At 43.4% G+C, this 23,911-nt stretch overlaps 2 protein-coding genes across 2 annotated transcripts in view; both read left to right on the plus strand.

The window, feature by feature from the left end:
• The window catches only part of LOC128712086 (CUGBP Elav-like family member 1-A), a 52,156-nt gene extending 43,959 nt beyond the window's left edge, over positions 1 to 8,197 (plus strand). The window contains exons 3-7 of the mRNA XM_053806981.1: positions 1,015 to 1,311; positions 2,109 to 2,147; positions 3,197 to 3,353; positions 7,510 to 7,668; positions 7,926 to 8,197. Coding sequence (XP_053662956.1) covers positions 1,015 to 1,311; positions 2,109 to 2,147; positions 3,197 to 3,353; positions 7,510 to 7,668; positions 7,926 to 8,197 — 924 coding nt within the window. The remainder of the gene's footprint in view (positions 1 to 1,014; positions 1,312 to 2,108; positions 2,148 to 3,196; positions 3,354 to 7,509; positions 7,669 to 7,925) is intronic.
• Positions 8,198 to 20,376: 12,179 nt separating this feature from the next.
• On the plus strand, positions 20,377 to 22,247 carry LOC128710989 (uncharacterized). The gene is made up of 3 exons (XM_053805855.1): positions 20,377 to 20,429; positions 20,490 to 20,559; positions 20,640 to 22,247. Exons 1-3 carry the CDS (start codon positions 20,377 to 20,379, stop codon positions 22,245 to 22,247), a joined length of 1,731 nt encoding a protein of 576 aa, XP_053661830.1.
• Positions 22,248 to 23,911: the final 1,664 nt, after the last annotated feature.

The following is a 23,911-nucleotide window of genomic DNA, read 5'->3' on the forward strand; positions in this document are numbered from 1 at the left end:
GGACACGTTTCCGGGGGCTGGGGATGGCTAAAACGCGGGTAAAAACGTTTGTCCCGAAATGGTGCACCTGGGATCGGCTTACCGCACAACGTCGGAAGCGTGACACGGCCATTAAGTATAATTCGGCTAGAAATTAACACTCACATTTAACGCAACGACTCTGTGGTACGGGAGTACCGTAACCGTATTGACGTTGTTTTAGGGTTTGGTTTAAAGTTGACGATATGTCTCGAACGTGTGCTGCCCGATGCCATCTTGAGGAGAAAGTTTTTGTACGACAGCAGACATTTGGGGCGGTGCAGGCATGATTGGATGCGATTGTTTAAATTGCTTCATTATGTTACGTGCTTAAAACGTTTTGAACGGAGCTGTTACTTAAAGCTAACGAGACTTTGAAATAATTTAAGTAATAGTATTCGTTTACTATTTCACTTTATATGTTCTAATAAGTTGGATAAATCTGATTCAAATTCATGAACCTGAATGCGTTTTTAAACCAAATTAATGACTCTAAATGAACTCTCACGAAGAATCACGAATTCTTGAAGATTTGAAAAAGATCTTTGATTGCAGATCTAACAAGGTACAAGAGAGGAGTCTTTGCAACCAAAGGCTTGCAGTACTTGAGATATTCGATGTGCATACAAAGTACTATTTCAGAAGTTAAAACATTCTCACGAATTGAGGAATCTGCAGATATTCGTAAATTTTATGACATTCGTTTGTGATTCAAGATTTTTAACAAGAAAAGTCGATTCATTTCTCGAATGACTTTTGCACCAAATTCATCCAAGTAATCTGAATTGAATTTTCAAAAAGCACACCACTCGAAATCAATTCCTTATTCACCACTTTACAAATATATACAATTAATCATTCAATTCTGTGACCTACGCTCTACAGCATTTTTTTCCCCTTTTTATTTTGGAATACGTTTCAGTACGTACGTTTCAGAGTCTTTTCTTACCATTCTAATATATGTTTTTTTTTCTGCTTATCTCATTTTTCCCACAGCACCTACATCAGAGCAAGACGATGGAAGGCTGCTCGGCACCGCTGGTGGTGAAGTTTGCCGACACGCAGAAGGAAAAGGATGCCAAACGGATGCAACAGATGCATTCGAACCTGTGGAGTATGACCGGTATCAATCAGCCGATCACACAATCGGTAACGCCCCTGACCGCATCCGCCCATCCGAACCCACCGCAACAGCAGACACCGTTCCTGGCTGCCGATGCGATCTCCCCACCGCTAACGCTGCTACAGCAGCTGCAGGCCGTCGCCCAGCAGCAGCATCTTCTGCAAGGTACGGTTTTGTTCGTGCTGAACTCAAACTGCAAGTCACGCAGCGAGCGTACCGTTTCACTAGTGCGCAACAGTCCGGAGCTGGCAATGAGAACTAAAGGGGCAGGATTTATCGCGAAGAAGTCGCGGTCTGTAGGAGACGAAAAACGTTGGAAAAACATTTCAATAATCAATCATGTTCCCGTCCCCACCACGCTGGCTTACTGAACAGGGGCGATAATGGTTTAAAAGTAACTCGTAAGAGCCAGACGGTTCTACTGCAACGATAGAGATTACTACCCTTTTTGGTCCACACCGGTTAATCAAACAAATCAGATTGCCTAATCGATTTAAGCCACCATCAAACTGCTCGGCTAATCGAGCGCGCACAGGATGCTCTGTTACATAATTACCTGCCTCTAAATGCCTTCCATTCGTGGCAACTCTAGTCCGGCACTCGCAAACGCCCAGAAACGAACGACGAACCCTTCGTGCACATGTCAAACGTTTCGTGGTGGCAGTACAGTTCTGCAACCCCCCGTTCCCGATGGTGGACGCTGATTTTCGTCGTAAGGTTTTTACGTACATTATGGGGTAGATTTTATCGCTTTCGAACGTGAAATCATCGGGCATGGTAAGCAATGGAGTGAGCCCACCGTACTGTACCATGGTCACCTAAAATTGTCCGGCCCGAGTCATGCGACGGATCTCTACATCGGTACGACGCAATGTGTGCCCGGTCGGTGCCGTTTGTGTGCCGGCACACAATAACTTTTCTCACTGCTCAATCCAGGCTAGCGGGGGGGAGCGATAGTGTCGAAAAGGCGCAAAATGGCGTCGGTTCCATACCCACATCCAGTGGGGTATGGGCAAACGGTGCGGAGAGAATGAGCTTTCCCGGTATGTCACTCGTTGGTCACCTTCATTAAAACGTGGCAATTGCTGAAAGGATCACCGACAACACCGCTGCCCTGAGCAGCATCTGCACGAACTACCAGCAGTCGTCCCAAAAAAATAACGGGGTCGTGGACAGCAAAAACCCGTTGGCACTAAATGGGAATTAGAAATGATTTAATATCCACGTGCTGTACAAAACCTCCGGTGCGAAGTTGTCGCAGTCGGCAGAACCGAAACCATGGTGGGTGGTGGGAGAGGTCACACCCCAGGACTTTTTTTTGTGGTTATTCTATTCATGCCAACTAAGAAGTAGCTCTTTCAAAAGGAAAATCATGACAAAACGGTGACCCACACTAACTCACCGTCACCGACGCCCCGTTCGATGATGATGGGTGCTTTATAGTTTTGTTACGGCCACTTTTGCGGTTGCCCGTCGGCTCAAGAGCTCTCGCGAGGTTGCATGTTGTGGGCATTGTTCAATGGATCATAAATAAACGAATTTAACGCACGTCACGCACGAAGAAGAGCAGTTCCGAGCACACCGGTCACTAACAGTCGGCTGGCCCTTGCCGTTTTCCTTTTGTGTGTTTGTGTGTGGTTTTGGTAAAAATCCTTCCCGAGCTGGCTTTCAAGCCGCAAAGATTGTAGCTAAAGGGCCCGCAGACTACTCTTGGGGTCGTCTTCGCCATGCGGGAAATCCTCACCGCAATGGATTTAGTCACCGAATCGCTGTCGGACTTGCGTCACCAATCCGTGGTCAGGGCTTGTTGCCTTGAAATGAGGCAAACGCCGGCTACTGTACTTTGGCTCACACCGTCCAGCTCGTGACGAAGATGAATGGGTTTTTTGGGGGGGGATTTGCCGATATACAAGCGTGCGTCTGTGTCTGTTTTTATGCGTGCCCGGCAAGGATTAGCTTTTGATATGGTATTTTCTCGTTCTCATTCTCGGCACACGACCAACACCGTTGATGTGACTCACCGGCTGCGTGGACACAACAGGACTTAGCGCCCAGACTGATACGACCTCCGCCGCCGCAAGCCTTCTCGCTCCCATCTCGTTGCAGAATCTGGTAACGCTAGCCGGTATAACGCAACCGTCGCTGCAAACTGCCGCCGCAGCAGCTGCACAGACACCGGCAACGGCCATCAGCAATGCAGCGACATCTTTGTGTAAGTATTTGCCGACGTTAATTTGTCAAGCGTTCCTTGACATTTTGCTTTGCAGGACAAGCGTTTTGAGAAGCGTGTTGTAGTTTGGAGGGTGGTGAAGAAAACATTCTCATAGGAAGGATTGACTCAACGTAGATATGATTGAAACACAACGTGATTTTCGTTGGCGGATAAAGTACGAAATTTTCGCCAACATATTTCTCTATTGCAAATGGAGAACTCTGGTAAGAACACTTACCAACACACATCAGAGGGCAAAGAGAAGATGCTGAGTGTTCTCCTAAACTTCAACGTTTACTCCACCCGGGGTTATACCGTACGGTTATGGTAAAACTTCCACAGGACCTCTAAGATCCCGTAGCAAAACACTCTCGAGTGCCTGCCCCACTTATAATGTGAAAAAATGCAGCAGTCCACAACGAGTAATCCTTGTCCTGAGTATACAAAACCGGCCATTGTGGCTATAATGTAAACTTTCCTTCAAGTGCACATCACTGTACGCTTGCGGAGGGAGGCCATTTTTGTTTCCACTTGTTTGTGTTACCTGCGCTCTCAGCCACTCGCCATTCGCCGGTCGTTTGGCGCGTCCTCCTTCCACTTCAGCCCTCCCGCAGGCTGGCGGATTACTCATTGAGTCGTCCCGGATATCGTTCCCGGCCACGGAAAGAGCACGTAAAAAAGTAAAATTAATATCGAACGCCCCCCAAAAACAACGCACGAAACCGAACGCGGGAACGGTCGAACGAAATCATAACAGCAACAACAACAATGTCCCATTAAAACAGTCGTAAAAGTTATAAAGATGAACGATTTTACTTTTATCTGTTTTATGGCTTCTTCACCTGTGCACCCATAGATTCTACGCGCATCGACGCTGGCCGTTGTTGGTGGGCTGTGTATATACCTTTCGGTTTGTTGTTGTTGGGCCGTATCTAGGGAACACGGTGCACCCTGCCTCCGTTCCTTCCGTTCATGGATGTATCATGGTTCCGTGGATAGCTTGTTGCTTGTTTGGACCATAATGGAGGATAGCAATCATCCATTCCCTCCATAAAAGTGTGCTCCTTGTCGAGGCAATAAACGGTTTTATGATCACACCGGAATGGATTCGCCAACCGTGTGGTCCTGAAGCTAAGGGCCTGAGGGGCACTAAGTGTGCTCTCCATACCCACCAGGTGGTAAAATCCTATTGCTCCTTCCGCCGTCGGCTGTATGGCTTATATTAAATTAAATTAGTGTCGATTTCAAATTCCTTGACGAACGATCGCGATATCGCACAGCAAGGTGTGTGCTATGCACAGTGCAACAGTCGGTGGAAAAATATTTTCCTTTCATTGGCAGGGAAAAAAATCCCCTGAAAGCTCTCAGTGACATCGATTAGTGTTTAAGCATATCTTTCTATACCACCGAAAAATGTATTCTTTGAACACTCACCAAAATATAAATTCCTTCTCTTGTCTCTCTTTTCCATCCGACTTCCGTCCAACCAAAATAAAAAAAAACCGCCACCGTCAACACGTATCGGCATCGGCACGTTTTGCTGTAATTGCGTTATATGCAATATTTTCAAACTACTTTCCACAACTCGATCGAACTTTGATAAACAAAAACGAAACAAAACAAAAAAACACCGACACTGTCGAATGCGACTTCCCATCGCACAACTCTTGTCTCGCGCCCTTGCGCCCTCCGTAGCCGGTCTGTTAGGGAAAACAGCAACGTCAGGTGAGCCCCGTCATATGGTGTTTCTCTTCTATAAGCGAACTCCCGTGTTAAATATCCCCGTTTGGTTTTTTTTTTTCGGAATGCGCTAGTTTTTTGTTTGGTTGGAATATGAGGTGTTTGAGATTTACCCTATCGTTTTGCCCGGTCTAGTTCTACTTACACTCTTTCACATAGTATTGCGTGTTTCCTTTTTTATACAAACATTGTTGTATGTAATTTGCTACCCATTTGTGGTACTGTGTGTATTTTTTATTTTGTTATTCTCTTTGACGTGTTAATAATCCATAAAATAGTTCATATCTTTTTAAGTTATCCTTTTGGTTTTGTGTGATGTGTGTATGGATTTTTTTTCCTTTTTGTTGTAAATGCATGTTCTTTTTTCCATATTTTAAGTTAATAAATCGTCAATAACTTTTTGATTATATCGCTTTAATTTTCATACATGTTTTTTTTTAGCCTAGTTTTAAATGCTTTTCATATATACCGATGCGCGTATGGTATGTGCTGCTTGTCTGGTGTAAAGCAAACTAAAACCATTCCCTCACCATGGCCCCACACACGTGTACACATTTTTTCCGCGTAAATGTGATCAGCGGTTGCAATCATTAACACACAGGACGCAAGGACACATGTGTGAAAATTTAATTCGTACCTTTCCGCTGAAACCCTTTTAAAAATCGTTAAAAATTTAAAATAACGATAATTACCCACTTTGCCCACAACACACTCGTATCGTACTGGAATGTAATAACCAAAAAAAATCGCACGTTACTGGCCCTCCTCAGTCCTGTTGCAGCGAGTGGTGGTGGTGGTCATCCTGTACGCAGACGGATATGGTAGACGACTCGTCGTAGTTATAACTCGATATAGCCTGTACGGTTTCGCATCGTTCATTATCGCCGTTCCGCGCGTCGACACAACATCATTGCATTGCAGCATCGGCGTAATGTATCCGTCATAACTTTTGCTGAAACTAACCCTATGGTACGCGCGGAACGGTTCCGATTGGTCATGCGTGCCACGAGCGGGAAGGACATCGCCGAGAGAGAGAACGCTCGACGCTTTTTCTATCGCGCTATGGTCGTTATCGCACGTGTTACGCGGCTTCGTCCATCCGGTCGGTTCGTCCTTTTATCGGACCGTGCCACGTCTGGTGTCGGTCGCGAACGGACATGACCGTACTTAGTAAATGAGTGGAAAAACTCACATAAAATTCATAAAAATTTAATTAGACTACCTCGTTACCGCACACAGAACGACCAGACAGACCCCGACTGGTTGTCTGGATGTAATAATCACGATCAGAATATGTTTACGTTTTTTTTTTTTTTTGTTGGGAAGGGTTCTGCTCTATTGAATGGATCGTCATTCATAGGATTTCAAGTCCTTGCAAAAGCACTCTATTTTTTTAATGTTTCAACATGTTTTCTTTTACAATATACAGTAGGTAACATAACTAAAAGCCCAGTTGTTTTTGAGAATAAAAGACATTAAGCTTAAGAAATGGATTAAAATGATGTTTAACGGATTTATACTGAGGTTTTTGTTCAGCTAATTATCAATTATCTTATTATAGTTACATTATTTAAATCTAAAATAATTCTTTTATAAAAGTATGTAAAAATGATCAACGATCATATTTTGTATTATGTGTAACTTTATAAAACATCTGTTCGCGTCTATCTCTTCAACAATTTTTTTTTATTTCAACCAAAAACAACAGTTTCTATCCTTCCTTCTAGTGCTGTACTTATAAGTTGGTTTGTTATCCTTCAAACAATTACCGACTCTTGGCTAGAAGGCAGAAAATATACAAGAAAAAAGGGTGAGATTCGTTCTACGCTATCAATAGAATGGTATCTCAATTTTACTTGCAACATAATACCGTCATCGGTTTGATTGTAAGGATAAACTGGGCTTATAGTTATGTTACGAACTGTTACAAAATAATCAACCCGATTTGTTAGCTACTGCTGGAAACATTTTGGATATTTTAAAGTGTAATTAATTCCCATTACTTCTGCCGAGTTTTGCATGGCTTTAATTCATTCGTCCTCTTGCCTGACAGAAAACCGTTCCCAATTGAATTTTTCTCCTATATCAGCATTTACATTATTATCAATTAAGTATTTTTTATATCGTCCTTTAATCGATTCACCCACGTTTTGTTGTAGTTTTACCACTTCGACTTAAAACTGTTCAATATTCAACATACTTACCCATGTATAGTGTATCGGGGGGGGTGATTTTCTTTTGGCTCGGTTATGGCTTGTACGCAAATTAAAATTCAACTTCATTTATTACCTTTAACTTATGCTGTGGCTGCACTATCCCCCGCCGGATAATGAGCTTTCGTTTACTAATAGAAATTGCGTTCCATTTTTTTTACTCTTGCGTTTTCGCGCTACTCCTTTCACTCCCGCTGCAACAGGGACTACCGGAGCTGATACAGCCACCAGCCTGACTTCGTACGCCGCCTTACCGCAGTATGGTGCAGCCGCAGCCACTGCAGCAGCATTCACCCCGACGCCTTTAACCACGCCGACGCTAGCGCAAGCGGTGGCTGCCGCCGCAGGAAAGCAGATTGAAGGTATGTATATGCTTGCTTGCGCGCCCTCTCCCTAACACCGCCTCCCTCTAACCCTAAGGGACTGTAGAGACTGTCTCCGCACAGATGATTGAGTTTAGCTTTGGTGTGCTGATGCCGTCTCATAGTAGCTACTGTTGTTTGTTGGGATATTTTTAGTTTAAAGTAGTTTTCTCTCCAACTCCCTCTGGGATCAGTGCAGAACGGGATTCGTTTGGAAAGCTTATTAATTCGTTGCATATACTCGCTTCCCCACACAGGACCGGAGGGTTGCAATCTGTTCATCTACCACCTGCCGCAGGAATTCACCGACACCGATCTGGCCTCAACGTTCATGCCGTTCGGAAGCGTCGTATCGGCGAAGGTATTCATCGACAAGCAGACGAACCTGTCGAAGTGCTTCGGTTTCGTGTCGTTCGACAACGTGTCCTCGGCCCAGGCAGCCATACAGGCGATGCACGGGTTCCAGATCGGCACCAAGCGGCTGAAGGTACAGCTCAAACGCTCAAAGGACGCCTCGAAACCATACTAGGATTTGGGGCAGCTGGCGACGACAGTGAATGCGCAGTTGCTCAAGTACTGCGCGGCTGCCGTCGCCACCGCCACCGCCACCATCATCGCAAGCGCAACAATCAACCGCGGGACCATCAATGCGTCCAGCGGCAACAAGCACACCAGCAGCAGCAGCAGTAGCAACTTTGCCACCGCAAACAACCTCAAATTTACCACCACCACCAGCACCACCAACCGGGATCATACGTCGGGTGTCACAAGTAAGTCGTGAAAGTGTGACACCAAGCACATGGGAAAAGAGTGACCCAGGCGGTTGCTTCATCACCACGCTGTGACCGCCAGTTCGTTACTGCAACAGATCCAGACTCGAGGATCGACGAATAATTCGGTGCTGATACACCGCAGCGAAGATCATCCTATGCAGAGACGCCACTATAGTGCCCTATAGCATACAACCGCACTGGTTCCGCAAATCGATAAGAGTTCTACAGCCGTGAGGCGAATGTATAATATTAGGTTTCGGTTATTTGTTTGAAGTGATGCAATTAGGTGCCCCATTTTTGATCTATGAAAAGCTAGGAGGCGGAAATTCTAAATGTCCGACACGACAGGGTTGTGTTAGGTTTTGATGTCGCAAAAGGTGTGCTAGAGTAGTTTGTGGTTGCGATGCGTAACGGTAGTATCTTCACGCTAAACGGGCGAAATTCGTTGCGAGCTTGCGATTTTGTTAGGCGGTTAGGGAGGGTTTTGAACTGATTTTCAAGTCATACGGCCATTTATTTTCTTTCTGTTTCTTTCTACTCTCGTTACGTTACTCATTTTACACTATTTTACGTTTTATTTTACATCATTCTTTGTTTTGATTTGCGTTTTTTTGCTTATAATTGATTTTTTTTATTCATATTACTAGCTTTGTTTAATCTTGATTACCATCCGGAATGGATGTTTTGTTACCGATAGAAAGGTTTTGATTGGTATTGATTATCGTTTGCTCATCGTAGTTTTTTACTTGTTCCTTTAATGATTCATTTCATTAATGGTGGTTGGGGTGTATAAGGTCTGTTGCAGCCGCGTTGCGATGCCGCAGCTAACAAAAACGCTGTCGTTCTTGCAAGTTTTATGCTTTTTTTTTCAATTTGGAACAATGCTTCCAATTTATTTGTTTGGTAGACATTAAGAACGGCAGCAATAGAATTTCGTGTTTATTTGTTTCATGTTACAGCAAATGCTTGTAAGGGTTAAAGAATTTTGTATAAAAAGACATGTATTTTTTTGTAATATTGCATGTTAGAACACTTGATAAGTGTGTGGGGAGCATATACATGATAAGAAGCATATTGCATCAATTATCAAACGGTTTTGCTGTTCAATCGTGTTTGCTTTGAACAGATGCTTATTGTTACATTATTTTACATATTTAAATACGCGTTTCTTTGTTTTCATGTTCCTAGACACTGATAAAAAAAAAACTGTTGCATCAATAGTGTAACCGACTGTCGACAATCACCTTCAAAGAAAGGTGACAACAGCACTTTATACACCGCGCAACTACTACATTTCAGTCATAAACGTTTGATTTTTGGTACTAAGTTGATTTTACTTGCTAAAACTAAATCACCACCCAATTCGTTTCCTTGTTTGGAACACGATCTTAAGCAACCTTATTTTATCGATAAAATTACTAACATGTGTTTCTTTTCCCGAGTGATGAGAGTTTGATTTTTCATTAGCTATCGTTTATTTTTTTTTTACTATTTCTCATTTCATCTTTACATTATGTTATGCAACGATTGTGTTATTACAGTTTCTTTTTCCAAACTACGCACACTTGAAGAGTGAAAAATAGTTCAAAACTTACGCACGTTAGGATGTCATTAAAAATGCCCTCCCCTTTGCAATGTAGTCAACGGAAACGAACTTGAAACCGGCAGCTAGTATATGTGTTTGCACCTTTCGTCGAGTTTATCCTTCCGTATCAGTGTATTCCTATCGTCAGCCGATCTTCGATTGGTAGTGACCTAGATGTGAGGATTAGTCGTGAGATTGTGGACCACCGTGGACCACGTTTCCGTTCACTCAAGCTGTGTTTGATGTCGAATCGAGGTATCAGCGTTTGCTCGATGTGTTTCCGTACTTACCGTTGTGCGTATGTATACACGTGAGGAAGAAGGTGGTTTTGATTTTTTTTTGTGTGTATGGCGTAACCGTAAACCCATTGTACCGAGACGAAAACGAACAGAGCTGTACCGAACAAGCTGCTGCCACCCTGCCAGCGCAGGAGCGGTACGCGTTTATTACGTGAAACAATCAATATTTCTTTAGGAAAGACACTGATCGAAGCAACCCGTTTAATGTAGGTGAAAAAAGGGCCACTCGGATATGTTGTGTTGCGTATATTACCTGTATAACTATTTATGTACAATCGAATTAAATGTCATTTCTTCATCATGCAGCTCGATCCGTCACAGTCACATCCTTTACAGTGCGCCCCTCGGCTTCGACACCATTATTGATTGCGTTCGATCGTGTACACCTCCAACAATGTATGAATCATATTGTATTGGACGCTCGGTGAGATCGATCCTGAGTTGCACCCGATGTTTGCATCCACCCACCCACAAACACACACACACACACTGCACGCGTCGTTGAATATGCTTGATAATTATTATAATTTCAAATTACAGGCGTAATTAGATAAATTGATAGAGGTTGGCGTTTGCGTTGGCGAACGCCAGGAAATTGCAGGCCTGCACCGCGCGGGGTCGGGGTGTCCGATAACCACAAATGACATCCCGACCGGTGACCACTTCGCCTGCCACATTCGGTATAATCAGCTGCATTCGCATTCTAGCTCATATTTCAAAACCCGTTGACCACCGTTGGCCAAATCCTAGCGGTTAAAATGGAGGGGAAGCTAGTGGAATGTTCCGAGCAACATACTGCTACCTACCCCCCATGTGTGTGGTAATAAGTTTGTATGGCCTCTCGTGGTAGTTTACGGTGCACGTCATCTGATCTCTGATCTGCACGTTTGCCATGAAAGGATATTCATATTCATCCACCGAACACATCATGGTGCGGTGTGAGCGAAGGTGCCTAAGGGCGAGGGAAGAGACACCGCGAGAAATTCTCACTGTAATTAGTTGACTGTTAGCTACCCAGGGATAGGAAAAAGGTGGTACACGCGTGTACACATACGCACGCATCCGGTTTGGGATCAATTTTCATTAACGCGGAATTAGCGCAATATGAGTAATGGAACAACCCCAATAGTGTGGTTTTGTTTGTTGAACGCTATGCTTTGTATGCGTCAATGGTGTTTGGAGCGCGGTCCGCATGCAGTACAGTTTTCCTTCGCGCGTTACGTTCATCACCATGGCACGGTTCCTGCAAGTGAATGGGTCGTCTAAGACGGTGTTCCAACAGCCAATCACACCACACGGAACGCAACGTGTGTAAACAATAGCTCATCAAGCGTAGAAAATTGAGGTCAAATCATTTCAACAAAGGACAAACTAGCTGGGAAGGGTTCCGTTGAGAGTAGCCACCTAATTTGAACAACTCCAACCCAATATTGTCACCTGGCCGCGTTCAATGGCAGTAATAATTCGTACGAGGTGTGAATGTGAGCGATAGGGCAGTGATAGTTACCTCTAATTTAAACCCATTGATTATGATTAATTATTTAATTATGTAAATCCGACAAGCCTGACGCACTGCAAAACCCTTACACCGTGTGTGTGTGTGTGTGTGTGTGTGTGTGTGTTTGTGTGAGTCCCTCTGCGCAGCGTGATAAGGAGATGCGTGTGGATGCGTATGCCACACATGATGTCACCATTTCGACAACCCCGCGCCACATGAATCCTAACGTTGGTGCGATGGGCCTTCTGCCCGGCAGTTGATTAGGTGTTAAGTTTTGGGCATCACATTCAATTAGCCCGGCGTTTGGTGAAGCGACTTGAAATAGGATCCTTTATGATTGGTTTTGCGTAGCCATTCTATGGGGTGCCATTTGTAGGGAAGCGTACAGTTTAGAACATTGAAAAGCGGACAAAAATAGTAGCTAGGGTTGTTGGGTGGCAAATCGATATGGACGAAACCCAATCATTTCCCTATCCAATACGGTATGGACTACGTCGGTTAAAGTAAATTTCAGCTTCTTATTGGATTTATTTTTTTTCAACGGCTCGGTAATGTCTCGGATGGGGGTTAGAAACGGTTCAATATCGTCCGTCTGCTTGTAAGGAAAATGGTTGGACTATCATTGTACAAGAAAAGTTGCTTCACTGCGCAAAAGATCACCGACACTAGTTTCGTTTCAATTAATTCAGTTCATACGACAACAAATACAAAAGAACAAGCGAACAAATCAATCCGCACTAATGACTGAATAATATTAAAGTGGTTGATGATGATAGCAAGGAAGCAGGAAGGAAACCCATTTTTTTCAATAGAATTGCGAGAGAAAGGCGTGTGTTTGTGTGTTTGGATGTGATCGGCGGTGGTAAATTAAGCACTGTGTGTAAATGTTAAATGTAGGATAAACCAATTTCGACACACCGAAAAGCAAGTGGCGTCACCGAACAAGGCCAGTACACAACCGCACGGCAACAGTATAAGGCACAGACGACGAATGGGTGCTAGTTTTTTTTTCTTCTTGTGTGTGTGTGTGTGTAGAGAGAGCGTGTTAATGAATTTCATCATCGTTCACCCATTGCCATCGAAAAATGAAGAAAAAAAACCCATCATTTGTAATGTACAGTGTAAATTTGCAAAGTCCCGGTGCAACAACATAGAAATATATGTGCCGTGCTCCCGTGAAGCATAGGTGCAGTGTAGGCCCGCGTGGGAAAACAAAGAAAAACGGCAGAAACCAAATGTAAGTACGGATAGTGTAAATGATACAAAAGATTTTTTTTTACAAGTGAAGAACAGCCCGGCCGAAATGGATGATAAACAGCTTATCATATGATGAGTTGATAAACTTCTGGTTGTGCTTCTGACTCATATAGAAAGCTCTTCATCTGACGGCGATGAGTTCGAACCCCCCTATCTTGTATCTCAGCAGCGTCCTCGTTGTATGCTTTGCTTTTCGTATTAATGCTGAATTTTGAAGAGGTGCTTCATCAACGAATAGCTCAGTTCTCCTTGAAAAGGCATATATATCTGAGATGTATATATAATTCTGAATATTTTTATATATAGTTATATATAGCTCTGAGATTTTCAGGTTTTGTAATAGAGCTTGAATACCAATGAACATTTGCCTCTGCTGTTTTGGCTGCTTTGGATCTATCAGATCTATTTTTTACATCTTCTAATTACTTCTTTTTCTTTGTTAAATTTTCCTGATATATTTGTTTCATGAGGCATTCGTACTTTGATTGCTTTTGCGTTATAGCTTTGGTGGACTATACTAGCTTTGAACACATTCGATAATAACATTCTTGAACACAACAATAAATCGATTCGGTACGGCTGTTCTAACGAACAAAACAAAATCATTTTGTATCATCTGTTTTGTATAATTATTAAACTTGTGGGTAAGGATTTTGTTTCATTTCTCGTCGACACCGTGCGAAAGCGCGCGCTGTGGCAGCAGTGTGGAAAACGGCTTATTATTCGAGAAAGCACTTATTTAATAGCCAAAACAATAATTATTTAGTAATAATTTACACTCACGTTTCACGTACTTTATTGTTTTGTTTTCATTTGCGTACAATCTTTATCTGCAAAGATGTTCAGTAGCGTTAGCTTCATTTGTTTTCCATACATTTCTCATTCGCCTATTGCGTGTCAGCCGGTGTAATAGGGATAGTTAGGTAGTTAGTAGTGCTCATCTGGCAGCAAGTCCACAATCGTGTCGTTCGGCACCGGTATTTGGTGCTTTGTAATGTATGTACGGACCTGTAATGTGTAGTGTGTGGTGTATCGACGGGAATTTAACGGATAGATAATGTAAATGCAAAACCTCTAGTGAATGAGAGCACACCGGAAAAAGGGGAATGCTAGATTGTAACGAAGGTACATTACCGTGGCAGCAAACACAACTAAAATGTCTCGTTTAAGGGCACACATCGCGAAACCCGGAAGGAAACAGAAAAAAAAAACTTTATGTTAAAAAAAGATTTAAAAATGTGCTTTTTGGACTAAATGGTGGAAACATTAAACACAAGAAATCGTTCGTTCCGCCCCTTGCCGACAGTGTCCTGTCGGGTGTTTGGCCGTGATTGGATGATGTATAGGAAAGTTAATAAATATTCAAACACGTCCCGTTCGGTGCGGTAAAGTTTATGAATAGAACAACCAAAGTGTTCGTTCTGTTAGAGAGAAAACACAGAGAGAGAGAGAAAAGAAAACACCCCACATCTTCACAAAACCATAAACAAAAGAAATGGGATAGGAGAAATATTAAATGTGCCAGTTTATAGAAAAATGTAAAATGAAAAATGGGAGAGAACAAAAAAAACACAACAAAACACTAAGTAGAAACATTCGAAACAAAGCGCAAAACAAAAGTGGAAGAGATAAGAAAAAACGAGAAACTGTTAACGAAACGTGCGAATTTTGTGGAAGGATGTGCAGGCGAGTGTAAATCAATGCGCACTCGGTGTAAATGAGGAGAAGCAAACATAACAAAAGATGTGAAAAAGTCTATTAGCAAAAAAGAAAAGTGAAGCGAAATTTGGTTTAAAATGAAACAGAAAAACGAGAGATAAAAGAGGAAAAACTTAACTATATATTATATACACTAGGTACTTATATATGAATATATATATATATATATATATATTATATACAACAGAAGGAAGTAATGAAAAGAGAAGAAAATGTACACGAGAAGAATAAGGAGTAAAGCATCCCTTGTTCGTTTTGTTCTGCACAATGGGGCATCCATATTTTCCTTTCCACCGTCCAATCCATCCATTCTTCCCACTTGAAATGTTTGCTTTTTTGTTTTGCTTTCCCGCATGCAGAAGGATATGTTCACCATTTTTACCAAAATAAGCTTCTATTCTCTGTATCCAAAGTTTTGTTTTCATCCTCTTTTTAATCACAAATCATTTGCTGTGCCGAATGCATCCTTTTTCTTGATCTTTTTACCTCCCTTGTTTAACCTTGTCAGCTAGAAGAAGAAAAAAAACGCCATTTGGTTGAAGTTATGTTGGTTTGTACGGAAACGGAAGCGTTCAATAGTCCTGAAAACTTTACCAACCCACAAAACAACAATGCCAAAACCCTTAACCCCTGGCAACGGAGAAAGAAAAATATAGACCCGTTTAGTTTAATGCGTTTGCTCCGTTTGCTTTTGTTTTTTTTTTTTTTCCTTTCCCCTCTATCCTAGTGCTCCTTCCGGTTCCGGTGTTCATTTTCGGTACACTTTCTAAGAAATTCTTCCCTCTAAACCAACCCCCCCATCCCTCATTGAATTGTCCATTTGGCCAGCGGAAAAAGGGCCAAGGGAATATCGAGTCCACAGTTCTAATTTCTTATCCGATGATTCTTTGCTCCTTCTTCTTCGACTACTTCTGTATCGTTCGATTATTTGTTTACTTTGCAATTTGATAAGAATAAACTTTTTCTTCGGCAGAAACTCGTGAAATCACAAACTGAAAACAAAACGAACCGGACTTGTGTATGTGTGTCCTTGAGTTCCAAGGAAGGAAACATCCGAAAGTTTGTAGAATGGGGCCTGCTGGAAAGGGAAAAAAAAGGTTCCCCTCCTATTCGGTTTCGGCAACCTCTCGTCTCGTGCTAATGTATCGAACGTCCGGCGGGATCGGAACCGACGGCTTCGGTCCCCTTTGTTTGAGCATCAGAAGATGTGACGTGCTCATCGTGCTTGGGTAAAATTTCTTCATTGCCACCGAAAACCCGTGTCGTATCCCCCCGGCGGTGCCTTACCCGGACACCGCTCCATCTCCGTTCGCTGGGTGGTGATAAATGATGCCCGCAGAGTTTGCCGTGGCGCGTGCTGTCCCGGATCGGATATTGAAACTATCTATTATTCTTCAATTAGCCCTGACACTAGCGTTGGCCCAAACTGTCACACCGGTCGCCACGAAGACATTGCGGACGTTGCGGACGGCATACCGAACCGGGCGGACATCATTCTACCGTGAGACAGGAAGCGCGACGACCTGGGTCGAGAGAGACAGAGAGAAGTATTCATTTGCATAATCACTAAATTAGTTCACCAATGGACTGTTATTGCTTCTTCGTATTTTCCGCAGGATGCTTTCCAACTGCTGGTTGAGAAGCTGGCCGGCCCGACGTCTTCTGGTCTTCGATAGTGAGCGACGACGACGATGATGATGATGATGACGACGGTGACGATCCGTTCCATTTCCCCCCATACTGCCAACCTAGTTGATAGGTTCCTTGATGCGTGGAGCCTTCAGGACAGAGTGTCCGCCTTTCGCACCCGTAATTGCTCTCTGGCCACGCCATTATTATGAGTGCTTTATAGGATCTAACGCCTGACATGGTCCTGCCGAGCGAGCGCTGTCTTTCCCGAAGGTGGTGAACTTTTAATTACTCTCGGTCGTTCGTTACCCTACCCCCTCACCGGATGGCCGTGGCACATCCCTATCTGCGGCGACATTTAAATAAAAGCGGACATCGGCAAGAGCAAGCCTCACAGCCTCCAAACGCTGTTGTGTGTGGCAATGGTTTCTGCGGAATTTGTTTACAAACACCAAACGAATGCCTAATTGCTTTGTCTTCCAGTTTTGCATAAGAAATGCGGGAAAGGCGGAGGACATTCTCGACCCCACGTGTCGCTGCTACTTCGCCAGCCCGACCGATTGACGGTTGGGTAATGTTTATTTTGATTGGATTAAAACCGAATCGAAAAACAGCGACGAAGCGTATCCACCGTCAGTGGCCAAGGTGGCAATGAAATGAAGCGCGTTTCAGGATGAAATTAGTTTCGGTCGTTTGTCGCTTTCGCGCTGTTTAATCATTCATTGAGAGGATTGTTTTTTTTTGGGGAGAGGGGACACTTCTTTATTTTACAGTCGAGAAGGAAGAGGAAGAGTTAATGAATATTGCCAGCATTTTGCAAACAGCTTGTAGCGATGTTTAAAACACGCTACCCTTTCTTCAGTTCCACATGAATTCCCCAACACAAAAACCGAAAGAGCGAGTTGCTGCAAAATACTTGCAACGAAACGTGGCTAGTAAATGGCCTTCCTGGAGGGAAGTAATATACCGTCCATTTTCGGACCAAACGTCCACCGCTCCCGCTTTCAAATCTCGCACCACCAAATATCCCCCTCCGCCTGCCGGAATACGTCGTAATACCCGGTAGCCACTTGATGCTTTGTTTTATCGCCTGTCATGTGAGATAATTTCAACCATTTTGCGACATTTTAATGATCTTTTTTTCTCTCCGGTCTATTCGTTGCACGATTAAGGGACACTCTGCTTCTTCGGATGGTGTGCAGTGTCTCCATCACGGTGGACACCACGATTAATGACTCCGAGGTGTGGTACGGCGGGACACACTTCAACCGGGAGTACCACACAGTGCAAGCGTATCGTTCAAGAGTAATTGCTTCCCGTTGGTGGGGCGAGCTTCTTTTAGTAGTTGTGCCGAAAAAGTGGCCAATTTTAAAGCGGCACGATCGCTTCGGCATCCTTAGGGAACATCCATTCATTACGTAACGCTGATAGGCGGTGGATGGGGCTTAGTACCAGCGTTACGATGTGTTACCAAAGGGAGGGGGATGGCGTCGGTTTAACTTTTTGTTACGTAACATACAATGAGATAATTTTAGCTTCATAGTGTATTTATTTTATTTCAACATTTTTTATACAAATTTCTTGTTATCTATCTACTGGTTTATACTTATAGGTTAACCGTTCTCGTTTTTGTTACCTTCCAATGTTTACTCAGATGTAAATTTTTGGATTCAGGTGCTTACTGGTGTGTTCTAAAAGAAGTGTTGCCTTTGAAAAGCCGCATAAATGCTGCACTGGGTTTTAAAATCTACTGGCATTTACCCACAATGTAGTTGTGATTTCCAAAATGCTTATCAAGCAACTTTAACCGTATTTATCTAAACAAAAAACAATGTTACATTAACAATACAAATTTTCAAGAACCTGGCCTGGGTCTAGTTAATCTATTCCATGGTCCTGGACTGGCTAAAAACAAACGATTTTTATGAAGGGTAGTATCGTGGCTATTGAAGCTATTGAAGCTTTTGAAGATTGAATAAGGTTCCAAAAATGTTTCAAATTATTAGCATCGATGTAACCTAGTTATACAAAGGAGAGTTGTTTCCAGTGTTATGTTTTGTTCTAATAGGGCGAAGGAGGGGGCAAATTTGTCAATTTTCGCGTTACGCAATAATTTAATGAGCCCTTACATAACTTGTGGCCCACTGCCGTCTCGGTAAAGTCGGTCCCGATGCAATGGACTCCATTAAAAAGAGATGCATCGAAGAATGACTGTAGCTGATGAATTATTGAACCACATAATCGGCCTTTTCCATCAATACACTGATGGCAAACTATTTTTCGGACCATTGTTTCCGTTCGGTACTTATGGCCAGCAACTTACGGCAATGGCGATCGAATGCCCCGAGCCGCGAGCTGCCCTTTTTCTGGCTGATGAATATTTCAAGCTTAAGCAACGGCCACGTACAGATTCTGGTGCAGCAAGCGGTCCCAAACCAGGGCTCCAGGGGAGTGGAATTAAAACAAAACATAAAAGTAGTACACGCGCTGGGAAACGCTTCCCGAGCAATAACTTGTGGCCGACCGGGAGCAAACCATCCGGCGCCGGGAGAAGGACTGATGATCGAATGTCGTGACGGAACGTCATTAGGGGTTTCCGATGGACACACACGAAGCGCAAAGATGCAACCGAACGCAATTAATGTTACCTCCTGCGTCCAGTACTTTGCCATCGAATGGATCGCCAACGACTATTAGCGAGGACATTCATCGTCGTCCTCGAACGATGAAGCACCCGGAACAGAGCAGAAGGAAAGCCGTCGATACTTTACGCTCCCGCACTAGATACTTTTGCTGGACGGCGGCCAGTAGCAATGCGTTGCTGGAATGTTGCTCGACTGATGAGACCACCCGTGCATCGGTGCCCGGAATTGGGCTGCATCGATTTATCAACTGCGGTACTTCCGAGACGGGTAAGTTCGTTGTGCAGCTAAATGGGCGCACGTTAAATAAAGTGAGTAATCAATAAATGTTTCATTACAAGTCCCATTTTCTCCGCACGGGGGGACCCGGTGGAGTAATTGGCCCACCAGTACGGGGAAATCGACCGTTCAGAGAGGCTTTTATTTGTTCGTTTAAACTTTTTGTTCTATCCAACTATTACTTGGTGGAGGAAAATGTGTTTGTCCAATCGTGTGTAACATTGACGGGTAGAACGAATGGTGAAGTACTTTGTGAAATATTTTTAAAATACCATTTTTTCACTTATTCATTTACAATCCATAGTTTTATTGTTCCCGCCGTGCATCAGTTGCCGGTGTGCGTGGTTTACAAAGGTTGACCGCACAAGCGAACCGGGGTGTACGCCTTTCAAGCTACGCCGTGTGCAGCAAATGTTTTGGAAATGCAAATGAAAACTGAATTTAAACATGTCCAACAGCCATATTGTGAACATTGAGGGTTGGAATATGCTTGAAATTGTGCATTGGTCAATCACACAAATTGTATGGTTATTAAAAGGGAGTGTGAGCAAACGGTTCGCCCAATGTAATAACGTCGATAGATGTTTGGTCGGAATGAGCATCGATATTAATTTTCCAACAGATATTTATTTTTCCATTCCGTTTGCCATTGGCGTAATTTGCAGTTGATCAATGTTGCTGTGGATGTTGTCGTTCGAGTTTGCGGCGATATTGGTTCAAAAGGAATTCTTTCATTGCATGCTGTGCAAATTGCAAACTGTTTGCATTTTATTTTCAGTGCAAAAAAGATCATTGGATGACATTTAATTAAACGCGACTGTACGAGTGATCAATTTCAGCCCGCGCAGATTAATACTGGCAGCGCCCTCTAGTGGCAAATTCTGAAGCAATGTGACATTTGTGGGAAAAAGCGGTTTGCCGTTTCAAACGTTTGTCTACCCAAACAAACGTTCCATTGAACGAAGCGTTCTTTGCCGCAGTAGCGCTTACTGTTTTGTAAAGTTAATAACCATTTTACGTGCCAATAATGAGTCGTGAGAAAGTTAAACCTAAGCGGCAAGGCGAGCCAAAAAATTTAAAGTAAGTGGAAAACTAGATGGATTGTTATGGAACGGTGTTTAACGATGATTTTTCTCCCAGAGCTGGTAGCATTTTGGCAGACGATCAGGAATGCGCCAAGCGTTATATTGAATGGAAAAACTTGATGGATGTACGTATGCACGGTTCGGCCTCGGTAGAAATTCATGAACGGGAAGTGTAATGCGGTTTATTTTGCAATTTCATCCATAGAAATACAACCAACCAGAAGACGACGATGACAGTATGTCAATCGATGATGCGCTTGACCTATATGGTAAGAACGATAATGATGAAAAGCGAACGCAAACAGTGCCAGAAGCACTGGAATGTAGCGAGGACGATGAGGATAAAGAGAACAGTGAAAGCGATTATGCTGCTTTGAAGAATCAATTGACTACTGCCTTGCAGCGACGTAGCACCGAGTGGAAAAACAACGGCATGGCAAAGATATTCAACAGCAACTTTTCTCTCAGCGTTGATTACGTGCAAAGGTGGTTAGAAAATTGCGCGGATGGTACCGGCAAGCAGGTGACGCAGGAACGAGCAACACATTTCACGGATTGCGATGGAGAGACGCAGGTGAATGTCACTCAACGGGAGAACATCTCTATACTGAACCACACGGACAGGAAACAGCTGGCATCGGAACACAGTTCCAACTACGAACTTTGTGGCACCGATCAAAGGAGAGTAATCGTGCAGCAGGTAGAAAAGACAACCATTTCTTCGTTCTGCGTGGTAGATCCGCGTGACAGCAATGGAACGGGTGGACCTATATCGAAGTTGCCCCTGGACAGCTGTTTTGCAAACCTGTCCACTTTTATGCCATTTAAAATTAAGAGTCTCAATGAAACACTGGGACCGTTGTCATGTGAGAAAGAGAGGGTTGGGAGTCAGCTGCATAGAGGCCGTACGTTCAATTCCAGTTCGCTTAACAGTGGATCGTTGATTAGTTTGATAGAAAATTCTCTTCAAATAGTGCCAAAAGCGCGCATTGAAAGTGATTTAAAAAAGAAACCCGTTAAAGCTAATCCCAAGCGAAGGGTACATTTTAAACCGGCTAGAAAAGTGCGTCAAATTATAAGTGATTCGTCTGAAAGTTCAAATTTGGATGAAGATTTTACATCAGACGACGACGACGACACCGACGAGTGTCCTGCGCGTGTTTCAAAACCAATGCGCACTGTGCCTGCTCGTATGATAAACAAGATACCCGTCATGTCCTTATGTTCCGACTCTAGTGATGATTCACAGTGCGAAACGAATGCGGTCAAACCGCAACCGTCAGTTCCATCGTTACCTGCAGACACCACCATCAAAAGGTTGCATGAAACTGGAGCACCGTTAACCAATGGTTTCAATCATCTCGGTAATGGTAACAAGAAACCACCAAAAGATCAACAACAACAACAGCTCATGCATAAAGAAAACGAACGGAAATATCAGATGCCGGCCAACTATCGCCAAATGTTGAGCGTAAATGGGCGCTGTCCCTATAAATCCGATGGTATAGTTATTTATCGTCCCAAACCGATACACGCGGGATTGCCAAGAAATGCAGACCGAATCCTAATCAAAAACGAAGATCTGGATCTAAGCGGTATTGAATCAAAATTACGCCGCAAAAAGTTTGACAACTTTTCGTGCCAATCGCACCCAAACTCGGTGCTCGTATACTACATGAGCGATTCGGACCATGAACCGTACGACGAACTGCCGGTGCGGAATGCGAACGAGGATTCATCGGATGATGACGATCCCATAAGCAACTATAAGACAAAACCATGCATACTGACCTATTTCAACGAAGATCCGTAGTTTGCACGTAACCGCAATCAGTTAAAATGTCCCCGAAGAGACGTTCGTGGATGAATTTAAGGTAAATATGTGTATGCTTCATGTTTCAGTTGCAATTTATGTGCGTTAAACGTTAGTGTATAGCATAGGACAACTCGTAATACTTCTTTAGAATTTTAGATACAACGAAGATTGGATGTATCTTCTACCGAAACTAAATAGAACTTTATCAAAAAGCAGTCCCTGTCCCTATAATTATCTTCCTCCGGCCGTAGGAAAGAAAAGCCGTTACCAAACCTAGCGGGATGACTAACGCTTGGGCGTGGAGCGAGAGAGAAAAAAAAGGTGGAAACAACATTTAATTGCATCGCGCGAGACAGATCACCGGTTCTTAACGTTACCGAAAGTTTTCCCGGTTGGAAAATTACGCCCGTCGTGTATTATAAGTAACAGCTCGGTGGAAGTTAATCTTTCGTGATTTATGACGAATTTCCGCACGGTTGTCGGCACTGCAGCACCTTACCGCACCATTACCAGCACCTGTGGGGAGTAACGGGATGGTAGAAATATGCGCGAGATAAATGGAAATGTTTCGGCCCAGCACGCGCAGAACAAAACATGTAGATCTGTTTTTCCTTTTTCCCCGGGCCCAAACATTGTGTGCTACACAAAGAAAGATTTTTTTTTTTTGTTTCATTTCGTGTGGGTAGCTTTAGGAAATTGTTTTCAAATCAAAGTTTTAGCAAGATTTCATACGCGCCAAACCATCCCTTAACCGCAACGTGCGCCTCGGATGCGTTCCAATGTGCGATGTTTGTTACGGTTATGCACTCGAACTCGAACTGGCACTAGCGCGAGCCTATCGTTTCAGGTAAAGAGAACGGGCTATAGAGGTTTTGGGGGTTTAACGGATTTGGTATCGTATCCGCAATCGGACGTGTAAGCTGCAGGCCGTGTGGAATTTGATTTAGAGCATGTACAACATGTAATATTTGCAATCTGTGTTGTTCGATTGGTTGGGAATGCTTGTATTGCTCCACCGCGTACCAAACCTTCCACGCCGCGTTGTTCGTTTCGTCCGGGTGACGGTTATCGACCGATTTACATGTTCATTCCGGCTGCCGTCCGTTTTGGAGTGATTGTGTAGTGTCCAGTGAATGCACGGAGGGCGTATCAGGCGGTGGCAAGGAAAACCAATCAATTTTTGATGGAAAATATCAAACGTGTACGCCCTATTGGTAGGCATGGTACATTTAATTTAGCATTACTGGTTCATATAAATATATTTAGAGCTTTCCCGTAGAAAAGTTCACAGGAAGTTTGCAAGAATGGGTTAACTTAGAAACTATATTTCTAAAGTTTTTTTAATACAGCTAAACATTTGAAAAACATAACAATTAAATGGATATTTTATTGGATAATTCAACGGAATGCCCTGTTCAAAAGCATTTATTCTTGTAACTCACAATCGGTCCTTTACCCCCCTGCATTCCTGCAAGGATTTTCGCAAAAGGACGTTATAAATCATGCGTAATCGATTGCTGCTGCAAGGATTATTACGTACGACTTTACCATTCCGATTGGAACCGTCGGATCGCCCTCCCCCCGGAACGAATCGATTTCGTTGTCTTCGATTGTGTACTTACGACGACCCCGTTAGCACACACTGCCGCACGGTACTGCTC

The sequence above is a fragment of the Anopheles marshallii genome, chromosome 3 (assembly GCF_943734725.1).
Source record: "Anopheles marshallii chromosome 3, idAnoMarsDA_429_01, whole genome shotgun sequence".
Classification (NCBI taxonomy): Eukaryota; Metazoa; Arthropoda; class Insecta; order Diptera; family Culicidae; genus Anopheles; species Anopheles marshallii.

Excerpts from the sequence above, each read along its gene's own strand:
- LOC128710989 (XM_053805855.1), top strand. The coding sequence starts at position 20,377 with ATGAGTCGTGAGAAAGTTAAACCTAAGCGGCAAGGCGAGCCAAAAAAT. Across the intron at positions 20,430-20,489 it reads GGCGAGCCAAAAAATTTAAA|AGCTGGTAGCATTTTGGCAG; the intron begins GTAAGTGGAAAA and ends TTTTTCTCCCAG. Across the intron at positions 20,560-20,639 it reads AATGGAAAAACTTGATGGAT|AAATACAACCAACCAGAAGA; the intron begins GTACGTATGCAC and ends TTTCATCCATAG.